This window comes from Schistocerca cancellata, chromosome 5, assembly GCF_023864275.1.
Source record: "Schistocerca cancellata isolate TAMUIC-IGC-003103 chromosome 5, iqSchCanc2.1, whole genome shotgun sequence".
NCBI lineage: Eukaryota > Metazoa > Arthropoda > Insecta > Orthoptera > Acrididae > Schistocerca > Schistocerca cancellata.
The window spans coordinates 624,726,245-624,745,859 of NC_064630.1; the positions used below are offsets into that span (position 1 = coordinate 624,726,245).

The 19,615-nt window shown below is 40.4% G+C and overlaps 1 protein-coding gene across 2 annotated transcripts in view; it reads right to left on the reverse strand.

Annotated features, from left to right (window-relative positions):
• Window positions 1-19,615, reverse strand: part of LOC126187439 (RNA polymerase II-associated protein 1) — a 266,874-nt gene that overhangs the window by 42,569 nt on the left and 204,690 nt on the right. For both annotated transcript variants that reach the window (XM_049928519.1, XM_049928518.1), the window contains exon 18: window positions 17,534-17,629. In XM_049928519.1, coding sequence (XP_049784476.1) covers window positions 17,534-17,629 — 96 coding nt within the window. The remainder of the gene's footprint in view (window positions 1-17,533; window positions 17,630-19,615) is intronic.

The following is a 19,615-nucleotide window of genomic DNA, read 5'->3' on the forward strand; positions in this document are numbered from 1 at the left end:
TGTTACACTCACTGAAGTCTTCGAACACTGCTGACCTTATTTTGTAAAACTGAATAACTGAAAGATGATAGTCATTAATGAGCTTTTGAAATTAAATAGGCATTGACACAAATCTAAACATCAACAGAGTCATCTTGGTGTGTTCCAAGCACATACTGTTCAGCAGTAGAACAAGAAAGAAGAAATATTATGAGTGATCCAAGGTCAGCAATATTACAGCACTTTAGAATATAGTCGATGTCTGAGAGTGTGTGGGAGATACCTTGCTTCTGGGGGTATGTGTATACAAATGACACCTGAGTTGTACAATTGGGGTCATGAATGGCATTGGAATTGTCTTATTTATTGGTTAGGTTATGTTGGCAATGGACTACCACTTTGAAGAGGGAGGGGGGAGAATGGGAGGGAGTGGGGGGGATTACTCATTCACACATCATGTTCCGTCATCCCATCATGAATGAGTCAAGGTATACATTAACAAGCTGAAGGAATGACTTGTTGCTGCTTCTGCAAAGTGTACTAACAACAAATTTTGACTGGGACTAACCCACTTAAACTGATAATTGTGCTAATTCCTTGTAAACTATTTTATACACTGTCCATAAAAAAGGGAAGCTCCTAGAAGGGGACAAGGAAAGGAAATGAAATGAAACTACACAGGTTGAGAGGGTACGTAATGTTATGTCAGTGATTACAATATTGAATCAGATTTATAAAGAATTTGGCAGTATGAGGCCACTTATCAGTATGATGTAGCACCCCTTCTGGCCTGGGTGCAATCACTGGTTGGGTTGGGAAGGGTGTCATAAAGCTGTTGTATTCTCTCCTGAGGCAAGATGTCCACCAACTGTTATAACCGGTCTTTAGTATCATGGATACTGGCACTGAGATGGAGATGACACTAATCTGGTCATACACATGTTATATTACAGACAATTCTGGGGATCTTGATGGCCACAGGAGTACTTTAACATCATGCTAAAGTTCACAGAATCACAAGCCCATTGTAGACAAGCACTGTCCGGTTGAAAAATGGCACCAAGACACTGTTGCAGGAGGGTCAACATACAAGGATGCAGGATGTCCATGAGGTACTGTTGTGCCATTAGAGTTCCCTTAATCACTAGCAGCTGAGCCCTGTAGTTGTACCGGATAGCTCCCCACATCACGGCACCAGCAGTAAAATCACTGTGCCTTTTCAAAACACTGGAAAAATGGGATCACTTCACAGGATGCTGCAATATTCATCACTCGCCAGGATGCTGCAATATTCATCACTCGCCAGGATGCCGCAATATTCACAGACAGCTGTCATCCACGCCAGTGCAGTACCGCAATTCATTGCTGAGCACTATGTGCCACCATTGATCAGCAGTCCATTCTTTTTGGTCATGGCACCCCTCCAAATGTACCTGTTTATGTCATATTGTTAAATGTGCCTGTTTATGTCATTTTGTTAACTGTAGTCTACATATGAAATGGTACTTCACTTGTCCTGCTGCTGCTAGTCTCCCACCAACAGTGCAGGATAACACGGAATGTTGTAGGAAGTACATTCCTTGTTCTCTGATGGCCAGTGCAAATGTGAAGGGGTGCTTGACGCACAATATAGTGAATCCTTCCTTGTGGTGATCACAGGTGGCAGACCATAACCCGGCTGATGATTATGTCTGACCTCACATTCCCACGTACAGTCTAACATTGGGCCACTTTCAAATCTGAATGCCCCACAAATCTAGATGCTGCACAATTTGACCAGCTGGCCAAACAGAAACACACAATGAGGCCCTCTTCAAACTCTAACAGACAGTGATAACACTGAGTACCCGATATCTCCGTCTCGTTCAAGTGATTGCTCATCTGATTCTCTTCATACCCTTGATATGCCTTATCAGCTTGTAACATCACTAAACATAAACAACAGTAATGCAAATAAATTTGAATTTTGACAGGTTCCGCCTTGAGCAAACACAAATTTTCTTATTTTCTACCCAGATACTTTTCGCTGAAATTACATCATCAGTGGTGTTATTTTTTTCTTTTAAATAACCAGAAAAGTTACCTTTTATACATAGACAAATTCAGTTTTCAATTAGGGTATTTAGAAATTTGAAAACAGAAAAAATTTTATACACCTTATTAACAAATATTGACTCTGTGGTTTTCTGTACTTTGTATTATAGCTGTTTTTCTTTTACAATTTGCAATCTGCAACCACAGCGAACTTGATACAGAAAAATTATTATTTACAGGGAATGTTAGAGAGTTGTGGTTAACATTATTTCCTTCAGTGTGAATCTCTCTCTCTCTCTCTCTCTCTCTCTCTCTCTCTCTCTCTCTCACGCACGCACGCACGCACGCACACACACACACACACACACACACACACACACACACAGAGAGAGAGAGAGAATAAATGTTAACCCTCCCAGTCTACCGTTCCTCCCAGTCACAGATTTTCACTATAAATAATAATTTTTCCATATTAACTTCTCTGTGGTTTCAGATGAAAAAGTGTAAAAGGAAACAGCTATAAAGCAAAGTGCAGAAAACCACAGAAATCAAAATGTGATAACAATGCATATGCAATTATTTTCTGTTTTCAAATTTGTGAATACTTTACTAAAAGACTGATTTCTATCAGTACGTATAGTGCCAACAAGCGTGGCTGGGGACAGGTTGAGATGGATAGAGAAGGGGATGGACAGAGTGAGGGGGAGCAGGAAATAGACAGAGAGAGGGGTGGAGGGGGAGATGCTTAAGGCAGGTGGCATGTGTGCAGGGGTAGTGGGCAGTTGGAAAAGGAAGAGCAGGGGATGGAGATGGAAAGAGAGAGGGAGAGAAGGATATAGTCAGACAGAGAGGGGAGGAAGGTATGGTCAGAGAGAGTTGGAGTAAATGGACAAAGATAGGGGCAGGAGGAATTGAAGAGACAGAGAGAGTGGGGAGGAGACAGACAGACACAGGTGGGAGACTGAGGTGGACAGACAGATAGAGGAAGAGTTGGACACAAAGGGCGGGGGGGAGGGGGGGGGGCATAGATGTGGTCAACATAGTGTCGAAGGCATATACAGGGTAAGCCATGAGAAAATGGCTGGTAAGGGGGCAAAAAAAGAAAGAAAAAGCGATGATACTGTAACTTCAGTGAAACACGCCTGAGCAGAAAATAAGAAAAACCACGTTTTCTCAAGGAGGAACCTATCTTCCCTTTTTTTTCTTTTAAGTGAACTGGGACACAATAGTGAGCTTATCTATGCATAACCCCCCCCCCTCCATTTTAAACCAACCAACCAACTTATGTATGCAAATGAAGTTACGTGGACATCCAACCATTTCTTGTCGAAGATTTGATTTTTTTTTTTTTTTTTTTTTTTTTTTGTTGGACAGTGTGTACCACAAGTAAGTTAAGAGAAAAACAAGCTCTGCTCCTTCTATACTATTCAGCTGCTGTTATTATCTAATACTTCAATAAGTAATTCTACCCAAGTGACACTGAGAGGTAAGGGGAGTATTGATGGTGGTTGATTAGCAGTTGCCACTGTTGATGTTTTAGTTAGGGCTGCAACAGCATTGTCATTAGCATCCATATACAATCACACACAAAAGCTACATGTTATGTATATCCAAAAGAAAAATCACAACTAATAAAAATCAGAATTTAACTAGACATAAAAAACTTATTATCAGAGTTTGACTGTTGGAAATTATCTCCAGTTTCTTTCATTCCCTCAAACTTCCAACACTGTATAACATAGCAAGCATCATGTTGTTGTTGAAGTCTGTAGTTCAGATTGATGCAGCTCTTCACACTAGTCTATCTTGTGCAAGTTTCTTCATCTCTGCTTAACTGCTGCAACTTACATCAATTTGAATCTACTTACTTTGTCCAGGCCCTAGCCTCCCTCTACACTTTTTGCCTCCGTACATCCCTCCATTACTAATTTTACTACTCCTTGATACCCCAGGAAGTGTTCCATCAATCTATTCCTTCTTTTAGTCTTGTTGTGCCATAAACTTCTTTTCTCCCCAATTCAGTGCAGTAGATCTTCATTAGCAGCTCAATCTATCCATCGAATCTTGAGCATTGTTCTGTAGCATCACATTTAAAACCTTCTATTATTATTTTCTCTGCACTGTTTATTATCCATGTTTCACTTCTGTATCAGGCTACTCTCACAGAAATACTTCTTAGTACTAAAATTTCTATTCATTGTTAATAAACTTACCTTTTTCAGAAATGTGTTTCTTGATGTTGTAGGTCAGGTTTTTACATCCTCTTAGCTTCAGTTACTGAAATAGTGAAACTCAACCACTAATTTTAATGTCTCACTTCTCATCTTCTCAGCACTTTTTTGTAGCTGACAGAATTTCAAGGTTTTTGGCAAACCTTAAAGTTTTGCAAATACACTTCTTGAGTTTGCTGTCAGATCATATTGTGTAAATCACACAATATTTCATCGATGCAACTGCTCGACATCATCAGATGGTGGTAGCTACTGCTGTCACTGTTGCAAGGTGTGACTAATGATAATCATGTGGTGGTATCAAAATTTATCAGGCTGGGAGCAGGCAATACGCCTGTGTGGGAAGACACCCGCAGTTGGAAAAAGCAGCGCTCTTGGTGCCCCCTGCTGGGAGCCGCAAAAAAGGCTTTCCGTGCATGCGCTGTGGGCAATGACTGTGCTGTGTTTCTGTTTGTTCTCCTTGAACTGTAATTCCTATTTTGAGTACCTCACTGGTTTCTCCGGCTGGTTGCTATATGTATGTGGACGACAGACTGAAAACTTTCCCCACACCTCCTAACAACAGGCCTCCCTTTCACATCCTTGAACTCTTATAACTGCAGTCTGGTTTCTGTCGAGTTGTAGATAGCCTTTCATTCTGTGCACTTTATATCTGATAACTTCAGAACTTGAAAATGTGTTTTCCAGTCAATACTGTAAAAGCTTTTTTCAAAAATCAGCATGTGTTTCTTGAACCTATCTACGACAATAAATTGTAGGTTCAATATTTCTGAATGTGTTCCTACATTTCTACATTTTACTATCATATAAAACATCACATAATACTTCACATTTTTTGTGCTGTCACCTAATAGAATTTACACCCCTTCTACATCATGAGCTGCCTTCTTATGTGCACTCTTTCAGAATGTGGCGTCCAGGTGTTGATACAAGTAAGCAATAAGCACCACATGTGTGTGTTCTCTTGTCAAGGTAGGGCTGCAAATGTGTAATCTGAAGAGGGCTGAGAAGCAGTTCAGCTTGATCCAATATCTGTAAGAAGTAGATTACTGCAAGGCAGTTAATTTCACTGATTACAGCCTGTTATTACTCACGTTTAGTAAACAATTTTTCCAGTGGACCATGACCCCACACATCAACAAGGGCATTACATATATACGGGAACCAAGTAATGAGCCACAGTAGAGCTGTTTCCCGCCTCCTTGAGTGCTGCAGCTGTTTATTAACTGCCTTTATTCTCTTATGCCCTGGTAGCCTCCAGAATGTTACCTCCTTTCATGAGCTACTACAGGCACAGGGAGGAGTTCTAAATTGACTACATTAGTTTATGAAATAATTTCTATGGCTTCAGCCATGTTTTACTACACACTATTTATTACAATGACACGTTTCAACAGCATGCTGCCATCTTCAGGTGCACTAAAATTACACTAATCTGAAGTATGGTGGAGTTTATTTGCTGAATTTAGTCTTGGATAGAAAGATGCATTTATTTTAGTGTGCACCTGAAGAGAGTTGTGTATTTAAAACATTTCATTAGTTTATTTACTTACTTTTTAGCCAAAAATTTATTTGTCTGTCACACAGAGAACAATAATAAGCACCTCATCATCACTTAACACATTCAAATGTTTATATCATTCTACCAAATATTAACTGCTAAAATAAGTGTATTTTGATTGTTAAGATAGTACAGTCAGCGATGATACAAGCTTTTCTATGCATGCATATTTATGTCATGGCACACATGAAATAGTATTGATACTTTTTTAGCTCTTTATATTATTAGCATGACGTATTTCAGCATCATATGGTCATCATCCGTTGCACTGCACTTAGGTACATGGAAATTTTGTAAATTTGTAGACTTCAAACAATTCTCTGCTGGGTATTGTAAGGTCATTTTCACTTTTTATGGTATGTAAGGCTCCCTTCCGTGTTTTGTTTGCTCTAGCCATAGACAACATTAAAAAATGATGCACAAAACTTGGGTAATGTTTACTGTTTAAATAAATATGTCAGTCTTTGGTTATTTTGGGTTACATGACCTACAATGCATAAAGCTTAGGCAATGTTTACCATTCACATCATACATCATTATTTGGTTATCTTGTGTTGCATGCACCATAATACCAAGAACAGAGCTGCACATGAGAGAACATATCATGACAGGCTCTGGAGCAATGAAGATGAGGACTGTGATACTGGGTCAGCCACGCAGTTATGCCAATCTGGGAGCTCTAGAGAATCCTAATAATACAACTGGCTGCTAAAAGAGAACTGTACATGCATATTCCACAATGTAAAAGAAAAACAAGCACAGTTCCTTTTCTTGTATAATGAAACTATGACTTGGCTTCCGTCTATTGGTCAGGACAAATGCTCATTCAGAGAGAAGACACATTTTAATGGTGTTGCAGTAAAGTATAGCCTAGGATCTCAGACATTTCATTTGGAGAAAGAGTTGTGTAGCTTTGAAATGAGAACCGAGTACACAGATCACAGCACCTTCAATACAAAATGGCATCTTCTTTCTTTTATTATTCCTATATGGAATTATCAAGGCAAAGGGTGTTTGTGGATTAAACGAAAATTTTATTTCAATTTAGGAACTCAGAGCGCTATGCCACAAGTGTAAGCGATTTTTGCAATAAATTATAAATTCTCAAAATAAATCTTCCACTCCGTAGTAGAGGGTGCATTGTTATGAAACTTCCAGGCAGATTAAAACTGTGCCTCAGATTGGTACTTGAATTTGGAATCTTGTCTTTCATGGGAAGCTTCCAGGTCTGAGTCCTGGTCCAGGACAGTTTTTATCCACCATGAAGTTTCATTTACAAATTTTAGTTGGAGGAAAATCTTGTGTTGCTAATGTACTTAAAAATATCAATGGATTAATATCAAGGTATAAATATTTTAAAAAAAATGAGCTTGAATATTCGAAAAATGTGCTAGGTAAATGTTCAGTTTGTGACTGAAGGTACTATGATTTTTTTAAAATGTTCACAACCAGCTTAGCTGATAATACTGTTATCTCCGAGGTTAGAATTTTCTAACTGCAAAATCAATTTTACTGTGCATAATTGAAAGTTTTTGTAATAGTTCACTTCTGCAAAATTTAGTCAAATACATTATTTTCAGTTTCCAGGAGGTTTACACAAGTAAGTTTATTTTACTGGGAAAGTGAGGGTTAGCATTGCCAGCTTAACATTAGGAAACAAAAAAGTAGTGAATAGTAATAGTGTTAACAACTGGCTCAGTGCCAGTAAATAACTGGTTTGAGGTATATCTATTCTGCATTACCTGTTACAACCACCAAGAAAGCCAGAAGCCAAAATAAATAATAGCAGCAGTTAGATTCCTTGAGATTATTCCTGTTAATTCTGAAGGTAATATTGGTATAGCAGTGATGTTTTGTTATACGTGGCCATCTGTCTATCATCGTAGATCCACACAGCTTACCCATCATGGTGTATTGGGTTGCTGTTGCACAAAAAGTAGGTGGAATCCAGCAGTATGTACAGTGTATGACTTGTCATGCTCATAGTGTGTCAGAACAGATGAAGCATTTTATAGTGCAGGACCAGTACTCTAAAGGACACATGTAGCTCTGCATCGTAGATGGTGAATTTGTTTGGTTAGTATCCCTCAAGAGAACAATTGTTAGGAACATCATAGCAACCAAAGTTGTCCCCCCTCTTACAAGGGAAACTCCCCATCGCAACCCCCCCCCCCCATATTTAGTGGTTAGTGGCCTTTTGGATAGGCCATCAAATACCGAACACAGATCAAACATGAAAACAGGAAGAAGGTGTACTGAACTGTGGAAAAAAGGAGAAAAATAGAAAAAGTGAATGTTACAAATTGAATACGTGTAGTATAGAGCAACATTAACGAGACTTGGGTCATGGTCAATTGGTCATAGTGTTAGACTGTGAAGAGGCAGATCCGGGTTCAAGTCTACCTCATGCCTAACACTTTTTTTTCACAAAATTGCAAACTGTCCACTCAGCCATCAGTGTGTCTGCTCGCTGTATTTAAATTTGTGTGTGTGTTGTGACGTAAGTCTGTTTGCAACAGAAACATGTGAAGAAGGGACTTCCAGACATATATACCTCCAATTTCTTCTATACAGATGTCACACATTATGCCTCTTGCATTCCGTTTTAGAAGTTTTTACTCTTGAATTCCACTGTTGTAGCATAGTTCACGCCTGTTTATTTATTGTTTTCATTTCTGTGAGAGGTCTATGTGGCATCTCGCCTGCTCACACTACTACATCTACATCTACATCCATACTCCGCAAGCCACCTGACGGTGTGTGGCGGAGGGTACCTTGAGTACCTCTATCGGTTCTCCCTTCTATTCCAGTCTCGTATTGTTCATGGGCTCTAATCTCTCTGATTTTATCTTCATGGTCTCTTCACAAGATATACGTAAGAGGGAGCAATATACTGCTTGATTCCTCGGTGAAGGTATGTTCTCGAAACTTCAACAAAAGCCCGTACCGAGATATTGAGCGTCTCTCCTGCAGAGTCTTCCACTGGAGTTTATCTATCTACATCTACATCTACATGACTACTCTGCAATTCACATTTAAGTGCTTGGCAGAGGGTTCATCGAACCACAATCACACTATCTCTCTACCATTCCACTCCCGAACAGCACGGGGGAAAAACGAACACCTAAACCTTTATGTTCAAGCTCTGATTTCTCTTATTTTATTTTGATGATCATTCCTACCTATGTAGGGTGGGCTCAACAAAATATTTTCGCATTCGGAAGAGAAAGTTGGTGACTGAAATTTCGTATATAGATCTCGGCACGATGAAAAACATCTTTGGTTTAATGGCTTCCATCCCAACTCGCGTATCATATCTGCCACACTCTCTCCCCTATTAGGTGATAATACAAAATGAGCTGCCCTTTTTTGCACCCTCTCAATGTCCTCCGTCAATCCCACCTGGTAAGGATCCCACACCGCACAGCAATATTCTAACAGAGGACGAACGAGTGTAGTGTAAGCTGTCTCTTTAGTGGACTTGTTGCATCTTCTAAGTGTCCTGCCAATGAAACGCAACCTTTGGCTCACCTTCCCCACAATATTATCTACGTGGTCTTTCCAACTGAAGTTGTTTGTAATTTTAATACCCAGGTACTTAGTTGAATTGACAGCCTTGAGAATTGTACTATTTATCAAGTAATCGAATACCAACGGATTTCTTTTGGAACTCATGTGGATCACCTCACACTTTTCGTTATTTAGCGTCAACTGCCACCTGCCACACCATACAGCAATCTTTTCTAAATCGCTTTGCAACTGATACTGGTCTTCGGATGACCTTACTAGATAGTAAATTACAGCATCATCTGCGAACAACCTAAGAGAACTGCTCAGATTGTCACCCAGGTCATTTATATAGATCAGGAACAACAGAGGTCCCAGGACACTTCCCTGGGGAACACCTGATATCACTTCAGTTTTACTCGATGATTTGCCGTCTATTACTATGAACTGTGACCTTCCTGACAGGAAATCACGAATCCAGTCACACAACTGAGACGATGCCCCATAGGCCTGCAGCTTGATTAGAAGTCGCTTGTGAGGAACGGTGTCAAAAGCTTTCCGGAAATCTAGAAATACGGAATCAACTTGAGATCCCTTGTCGATAGTGGCCATTACTTCGTGCGAATAAAGAGCTAGCTGCGTTGCACAAGAATGATGTTTTCTGAAACCATGCTGATTACGTATCAATAGATCGTTCCCTCCGAGGTGATTCATAACGTTTGAATACAGTATATGCTCCAAAACCCTACTGCAAACCGACGTCAATGATATAGATCTGTAGTTCGATGGATTACTCCTAATACCCTTCTTAAAAACTGGTGTGACCTGCGCAATTTTCCAATCTGTAGGTACAGATCTATCAGTGAGCGATCGGTTGTATATGATTGCTAAGTGGGGAGCTATTGTATCAGCGTAATCTGAAAGGAACCTAATTGGTACACAATCTGGACCTGAAGACTTGCCCGTATCAAGTGATTTGAGTTGTTTCGCAACCCCTAAGGTATCTACTTCTAAGGAACTCATGCTAGCAGCTGTTCGTGTTTCAAATTCTGGAATATTCCATTCATCCTCCCTGGTGAAGGAATTTCGGAAAACTGCGTTCAATAACTCTGCTTTAGCGGCACAGTCGTTGGTAACAGTACCATCGGCACTGTGCAGTGAAGGTATTGACTGCGTCTTGCCGCTTGTGTACTTTACATACAACCAGAATTTCTTCGGATTTTCTACCAAATTTCGGGGACAATGTTTCGTTGTGGAACCTATTAAAGGCATCTCGCATTGAAGTCCATGCCAAATTTCGCGCGTCTGTAAATTTTAGCCAATCTTCAGGATTTCGTGTTCTTCTGAACTTCGCATGCTTTTTCCGTTGCCTCTGCAACAGCGTTCAGACCTGTTTTGTGTACCACGGGGGATCAGTTCCGTCTCTTACCAATTCATGAGGTATGAATCTTTCAATTGTTGTTGCTACTATATCTTTGAATTTGAGCCACATCTCATCTACATTTGCATAGTCAGATCGGAAGGAATGGAGATTTTCTCTTAGGAAGGCTTCTAGTGGCACTTTATCCACTTTTTTAAATAAAATTATTTTGCGTTTGTTTCTGGTGGATTTGGAAGAAACGGTATTGAGCCTAGCTACAACGACCTTGTGATCACTAATCCCTGTATCAGCCATGATGCCCTCTATCAGCTCTAGATTGTTTGTGGCTAAGAGGTCAAGTGTGTTTTCGCAACCATTTACAATTCACAGGGGTTCGTGGACTAACTGCTCGAAATAATTTTCGGAGAAAGCATTTAGGACAATGTTGGAAGATTGTTTTCTGCCTACCACCGGTTTTGAACGAGTAGTTTTGCCAACATATCGAGGGAAGGTTGAAGTCCCGACCAACTATAACCGTATGAGTGGGGCATTTATTTGTTACGAGACTCAAATTTTCTCTGAACTGTTCAGAAACTATATCATCGGAGTCTGGGGGTCGGTAGAAGGAGCCAATTATTAACTTAGTTCAGCTGTTAAGTATAACCTCCACCCATACCAATTCGCACGGAGTATCTACTTCGACTTCACTACAAGATAAACCATTACTGACAGACACAAACACTCCACCACCAATTCTGCCTAATCTATCTTTCGTCTGAGACTTCGTAAAAATTTCTGCAGAACCTATTTCAGGCTTTAGCCAGCTTTCTGTACCTATAACGATTTCAGCTTCTGTGCTTTCTATTAGCGCTTGAAGCTCAGGGACTTTCCCAGCACAACTACAACAATTTACAACTAAAATTCTGACTGTGCCTTGATCCAAGCACGTCCTGTATTTGCCATGCACCCTTTGAGATTGCAGCCCACCTCGTACTTTCCCGAGGCCTTCTAACCTAAAAAACCGCCCAGTCCACGCCACACAGCCTCTGCTACCCGTGTAGCCACCAGCTGAGTGTAGTGAACTCCTGACCTATTCAGTGGAACCCGAAACCCCACCACCCTATGGCACAAGTCAAGGAATCTGCAGCCAACACGGTCGCAAAACCGTCTGAGCCTCTGATTCAGACCCTCCACCCGGCTCTGCACCAAAGGTCCGCAGTCTGTTCTGTCAACGATGCTGCAGATGGTGAGCTCTGCCTTCATCTCGTAAGCAAGACTGGCAGCCTTCACCAAATCAGATAGCCGCTGGAATCCAGAGAGAATTTCCTCAGATCCAAAGCGACACACGTCATTAGTGCCGACATGTGCCACCACCTGCAGCTGGTTGCACCCTGTGCTTTTCATGGCATCTGGAAGGACCCTTTCCACATCAGGAATGACTCCACCCGGAATGCACACGGAGTGCACCCTGGATTTCTTCACCTCCTTAGCCGCCATATCCCTAAGGGGCCCCATTACACGCCTATCGTTAGAGCTCCCAACTACCAATAAGCCCACCCTCTGTGATTGCCCGGACCTTGAAGGCTGAGAATCATCCTCTGAAACAGGTCAGGCAGCTGCATCTGGCTCAGCCAGAGACAGTGCCTGAAACCTGTTCGACAGACGCACCGGGGAAGCTTTCTGATCAGCCTCCGGGGACATCTTTCGCCACACCTTGGAACGACCTCCCAATCAATCACAGGCGAGGGCTCAGCCCCACTGCGAGCAGCAACCGGGGCAACCACAGCGGCAGACCGATCTGGGGACAAAAGGGATGAGGTTGACATCCCCGTGATACCCAAGTCCGGCTCCCCACAGTGGTGCCCATTGGCAACAGCCTCAAGCTGCGTGACCGAAGTCAGCGCCGCTTGCAGCGGTGAGAGAAGAGATGCCAACTCAGCCCTCATCTGAACACAGCAATCACTCATCTCCGTAATGCTTTCGCGATTACTAAATGATCCTGTAACGAAGCGCGCTGCTCTCCGTTGGATCTTCTCTATCTCTTCTATCAACCCTATCTGGTACGGATCCCACACTGCTGAGCAGTATTCAAGCAGTGGGCGAACAAGTGTACTGTAACCTACTTCCTTTGTTTTTGGATTGCATTTCCTTGGGATTCTTCCAATGAATCTTAGTCTGGCATCCGCATTACCGACGATCAACTTTATATAATCATTCCATTTTAAATCACTCCTAATGCGTACTCCCAGATAATTTATGGAATTAACTGCTTCCAGTTGCTGACCTGTTATATTGTAGCTAAATGATAAGGGATCTTTCTTTCTATATATTCACAGCACATTACACTTGTCTACATTGAGATTCAATTGTCATTCCCTGCACCATGCATCAATTCGCTGCAGATCCTCCTGCATTTCAGTACAATTTTCCATTGTTACAACCTCTCGATATACCATAGCATCATCCCCAAAAAGCCTCAGTGAACTTCCGATGTCATTCACAAGGTCATTTATGTATATCGTGAATAGCAACGATCCTACAACACTCCCCTGTGGCACACCTGAAATCACTCTTACTTCGGAATACTTCTCTCCACTGAGAAGAACATGCTGCGTTCTGTTATCTAGGAACTCTTCAATCCAATCATGGCAATTGGTCTGATAGTCCATATGCTCTTACTTTGTTCATTAAACAACTGTGGGGAACGGTATTGAACACCTTGCGGAAGTAAAGAAACACGGCATTTACGTGTGAACCCGTGTCTATGGCCCTCTGAGTCTCGTGGACGAATAGCGCGAGCTGGGTTTCACACAATCGTCTTTTTCGAAACCCATGCTGATTCCTAAAGAGTAGATTTCTAGTCTCCAGAAAAGTCGTTATACTCGAACATAATACATGTTCCAAAATTCTACAACTGATCGATGTTAGAGATATAGGTCTATAGTTCTGCACATCTGTTCGACGCCCCTTCTTGAAAACGGGGATGACCTGTGCCCTTTTACAATCCTTTGGAATGCTACGCTCTTCTAGAGACCTACGGTACACTGCTGCAAGAAGGGGGGCAAGTTCCTTCGTGTACTCTGTGTAAAATCGAACTGGTATCACATCAGGTCCAGCGGCCTTTCCTCTTTTGAGCGATTTTAATTGTTTCTCTATCCCTCTGTCGTCTATTTCGATATCTGCCATTTTGTCATATGTGAGACAATCTAGAGAAGGAACTACAGTGCAGTCTTCCTTTGTGAAACAGCTTTGGAAGAAGACATTTAGTATTTCGGCCTTTAGTCTGTCATCCTCTGTTTCAGTACCATTTTGGTCACAGAGTGTCTGGACATTTTGTTTTGGTCCACCTACCGCTTTGACATAAGACCAAAATTTCTTAGGATTTTCTGCCAAGTCAGTACATAGAACTTTATTTTCGAATTCATTGAACGCCTCTCACATAACCCTCCTCACACTACATTTCACTTCGCGTAATTTTTGTTTGTCTGCAAGGCTTTGGCTATGTTTATGCTTGCTGTGAAGTTCCCTTTGCTTCCGCATCAGTTATCTAACTCGGTTGTTGTACTACGGTGGCTCTTTTCCATCTCTTACAATCTTGGTTGGCACATACTCATCTAACACATATTGTACGATGGTTTTGAACTTTGTCCACTGATCCTCAACACTATCTGTACTTGAAACAAAACTTTTGTGTTGAGCCATCAAGTACTCTGAAATCTGCTTTTTGTCACTTTTGCTAACCAGAAAAATCTTCCTACCTTTTTTAATATTTTTATTTACGGCTGAAAAATTCGATGCAGTAACCGCTTTATGATTGCTGATTCCCTATTCTGCGTTAACTGTTTCAAATAGTTTGGGTCTGTTTGTCACCAGAAGGTCTAATATGTTATCGCCACGAATGGTTCTCTGTTTAATTGCTCAATGTAGTTTTCAGATAAAACACATAAAAAAATTTCACTGGATTCTTTGTCCCTGCCACCCGTTCTGAATGTTTGAGTCTCCCAGACTATATCCGGCAAATTAAAATCTCCACCCAGAACTATAACATGGTGGGGAAATCTACTCAAAATATTTTCCAAAATATCCTTCAGGTGCTCAGCCACAACAGCTGCTGAGCCAGGGGGCTCACAGTCACACATCCTATCCGTCCTAAGAAATCAATTTACTGTAGAGAGTTAATCAACTTTTAACAAGACTGCTAATTCACTAAAGGTGGCTGATAGTTGACTAAACTGTGGTTACTAGACACTTCTTGTAGAAAACAATGAAAATAGCACTACCTGTCTCTGGACTGTATTCAAAACAAACACCAGCACTACTGGCACTATGGCTGACTAAAGGGACTCTCTCTGACTGTATTCAAAACAAACACGAAATCTGTGGAATACTATTACTAGCACTCGACAATTAAAGCTTCCTAAAAGCAAAAACACACAGAAGAAGTTACAAGTAAGAAAAATACAGTTAATACTTAAATTAACGTAGCTCACTGCACAGCAGACGTGACGCAGATGACAGTTACGATGACACTCACATTTAATTGCAACAGTAGTATATTCTTATGACGTGACTCATATTCTGTGATGAATGGTGAGAGCAGTCGAGATGCCGCATAGATCTCTCACAGAAATGAAAACAACAGGTGTGAAATATGTTACAATGGTGGAATTCAAGAGACAAAGCTTCTAAAACGGAATGCAAGAGGCATAACATGTGGTACCTATGTGGAAGAAACAAGAGGTATGTACATCCGGAGGTCCTTTGTTACATGTTGCTGCTGCAAACAGACACAGCACCACGACACATTCATAAATTTGAATACAGCAAACAGACACGTCAATGACTGGACGGACAGTTCGTAATTTTGTGAAGAAACTTTTGGGCACAAGGTAGATTTGAACCTGGATCTCTCCCTGTGCAGTCTAACACCGTGACCACATGACTGTGACCCAGATCTCGTTAATGTTGCTCAGTATTGCACATGTTAAATTTGTAATGTTCACTGTTTCTGTTTTTCTTCTTTTCTCCACAGTTCAGTGCACATTCTTCCTGTTTTCATGTTCGATCTGTGTTTAGTTTTTGACGGGCTGTCCAATGGACCAACTGACCACTAAATTTTAGGGTGGTGCAACGAGGAGTTTCCCTTGTTAGACCTATGTTTGATAGTCATACAGGTTTAATTTGTCACCTCAAAAAAATAAACTGATGTAATTAATCTTTTTGTTTGTTGGCAGGTGGATGTCTGCAGTTATGGTACACACTGAAATCCCTGTACCACAGCACATTGCCAGAGAAACCAAAATATTATGGCACAGTCCACCTCTACTTCGTCAATGGGCTGCCCCATTTTGATTGCCTTTCTAGCAGCATGCTGTGCTACTGTGGAGGAGGGATTTTAATGTGTAGCATTACTGCAGGAATCCACCTGATGACAAACAAAAAGATTAATTATGTAATTTAATTTTTTTGAGGTGATAATTAAAACTGTATGACTACTTTTATCAATGTGTGAGATTTGGATATAAGCACGGTTGACTGAATATGCCCTAAAATAATATTTTAATGATCTGGAGTACACCCTCTTGTATGTTAGTACTCAAAGTAATTTTGGTCTTTACCTTGAACAATGATACAGACTTTCTTGGTCCCTTACTAAGAGCCAAAGTTAGTATGCCCATCATGATGAATTAGCAACACTGAAATTGGCTCTTTATTTTAATCACTACAGTGTTCATTTTGATTGTGTGTGTGTCATAACACTCAATTTGCTCCCTTGAAGATCTCAGTTTTTCAACTCAATCCTGTCTCATAGTATGGTCCTGACTCAATATCTGAAGTAGCAAAAAGAGAGGAAGGATTGTATTACGATGGGTAGTATCATCTCCAGAACTCAAAATATATGTGACTAAACAGTTGTCTGGTTTCCAGAACACAGACTTAGGAAGGTATGAAGGTTAAGGTTTAACACCCCCTCATCAACGGAAGTGAAACTCAAGCAGAGATTGCTCAACGACAGGGAAGGAGCAGGGACAGGGAAGGAAACTGGCCATTCTTCTCCTAGAAATTCAATCTGGCTGGCATTCATTGAATACCAAATCATGATGACTGGTTAAGCATTTGTGCAGTGTATTGCTGGTGGCTTGATCCACCCACATACTACACAACACAGTCCTGTGAATGCTGCTCTGTCAGATGCAAACAGCACATGACTCCAGCAAACTTCCTAGTATTCATATGCTGAACAGCCTTCACATGACCTGCTCCTGCGGCTCCTGATCACTGCGAAAGGGGCCTCTACTGTAAAGAGTCTCCAAGAATAGCATATCAGACCAAGGCAATATTAGTGTAAACCAATCTTGCTGCTTAGGGCAGTGCTACCAATTGTAACAGACTCAGGTACACTCTTTTGCACCCTTGAGGAACCATAACATATATGACATTTCTTGTAATACACCAGAACAATTTACATTCTTTTCACTGAGAAACTTTTTATATTGTTCATTTTCTTGCTTGCCTCTTGTAGAAATAAACTCCTATTATTCATTGCTACCTCGACACCTTCGTGCTTTCTGCATGCGCCATTCCACAGCAGGATACTTTAAGTTGGACCTATGTCTCTTGAATGTTGCAACCACACTGAGATGGTGGTTACCTATTCTCTCCAAGGTCTATCCTATGTAGATGCCGAGGGAAACACTACAAGAGCCACCATCGGGGGTACAATTTGCACATACAACTAAAGCACATATATGATAAAAAAAGAGTAAAATTGTAACTTCACATTTTAAACAATTTTAAAATTTTCATTTTCCACTAACGTACTCAATGGAATTTTTTATATGACTGTGTCAATGTACTCACTTGTTAATACACTCTTGCAGTAGCTGAGAAATTGGGGATATGGTTTTGACAGCATCTAGAGTAACATTCTTAATACCATATGACACCAATGCATCTCTGTAAAGAAATCAATGTAATTCATCAAAAAATACCCAAATAGATAACAAAATGTCACATTTACATAAGTATTAACAAATAAGAAACTCAATCACTCATTTTTCCTTACTGATAGGACTCATACATAATTTCTACCCAGCACTTAGCAAAATAAATCTTTCAAACTCATCATATAAGTAATTAATTTGTTGCAAAGTCATGATCTAAAACGTTCAGTTCGGTTAGGAAGTGTACACATATTTCATGGACCTCATACAAGCAACTAGTATAGCATTATGAGCACACTGTGGTAATGAATCATAAACTGTTTAAATTTAAATGAGTATATTTTCCCCAAATCTCTCGATTACTTGGCATATATATGCTCAAGAAGTTAAAGGAAATCAAAAGGCTGGCAGTTTTAATGAACACACACTATCAAGTGGTAAGTAAAGAAGCAAATGGCTCATTGCAATAAATGATGTTGTGATACTTTATTGTGAGATGTATATTTAAGCTATGTTTGTACTACGCAATAACTATGCACTAAAATGTCTGTCATTTATACATTAAAGAAAAGTTCACAATGAAACTTCAACCACATAAAATAAAATAAATAACAATGTCTAAATATCAGTCCAGAAAGTGGTATAGACTAAAAGCTTGAAATTATATTTGTTTAAATATTTCATTTAGAAGAGTGAAAAAAGGGAGAACAAAAGACTGGAGTCATCGAGTGTGCTTAGCTGATCGTGCATGAGACAACTAGGCATGAAAGTCAGTTTCATATTCACAATAAGATGTTGCATGTAGATGAAGGTGCCACACATACTTAATACCTGTGCAAGATAGACGCCAAATTAAAAATAAACTGAAAATTACTTTTGACACATTTACAGTAAGTTCAGAGAAAGTGCACTCTTTGAGACAGTTGAGACAATCTCTTTTTATATTGTGTGCTTCACATCTCTAGCAATAAGCTGAATGATTTAGGCTTTACTTTACTACTATTACAGTTTGCTATAATCGAAATCACTCTAGTTTTAACTCAAACTGGAGGAACTTAATGCATTTGAAATTCAGAGATCACACTTGCTTGGCTGTACATACTTACTGGGCCAATGTGAAGTCTCAACTTTAATTGACATGCAAGTTTTGGGAATAGTTTTGTCTAATTAATGCTGTTCTATGGAGTCTTTAGGCTCATCAAAATATTCTACTGTAAGTAAGGTCATTTGTGGAAACAGTTTGACATATGGCAATTTTGCTGCAAACATGCAGAAGCTTTCTATGTGAGCATCACAGTGAATGATCCATTGACCTGAATGAATGGTCACTGTTGTGTCGTAGATCTTCACTACCCAGTTGCACAGCACACTGCTCATAATGTAATCCAGTTCAAATAGCTGCTAGATAACCCATGCCGTCTGAACCCTCTCCCTGAAACACTAAGTACTCGAAATTGAGCAAGGAGAAACTGTCTTTAACATACAACCACTAATCCTATAACCTATCCAGCTTCAATCCTTGCAAGGGTAAATTGGATGACTTATTCAAGAGAAAGAGATTCACAAAGTTGAGCAAGTGAGTAACATGCCGGTCCAACTCTGGCCCTTATGCAAGCAGTTATTGAGATTGGCATTGCTGCCAGATGTTTGCCTGAGCGATACTGTACCAAATATGTCCAAATAGTATGTTAGATCATAAAACATTCTCAACTGTGGAGGAATCTGGCACCTTGCTGGCCAAGGTAGAATTAGGCACACACAATGAAAAGCAGCAGAAACTCTCGCTATGTGTGGATGGGCATTATTTTGCTGAAATTCTGTCCAGGATGGCTTGCCATAAAGGGCAACAAAATTGGGCATAGGATATTGTCGATGTACCACTGTGCTATAAGGGCATCATGAATGACAGCCAAAGGGGTTCTTCTATGGAAAGCCATCAGGACTCAGTCTGAAGGGGACTCGTTACTGAAGACAATTATACTCCAATTAATGAGATTTC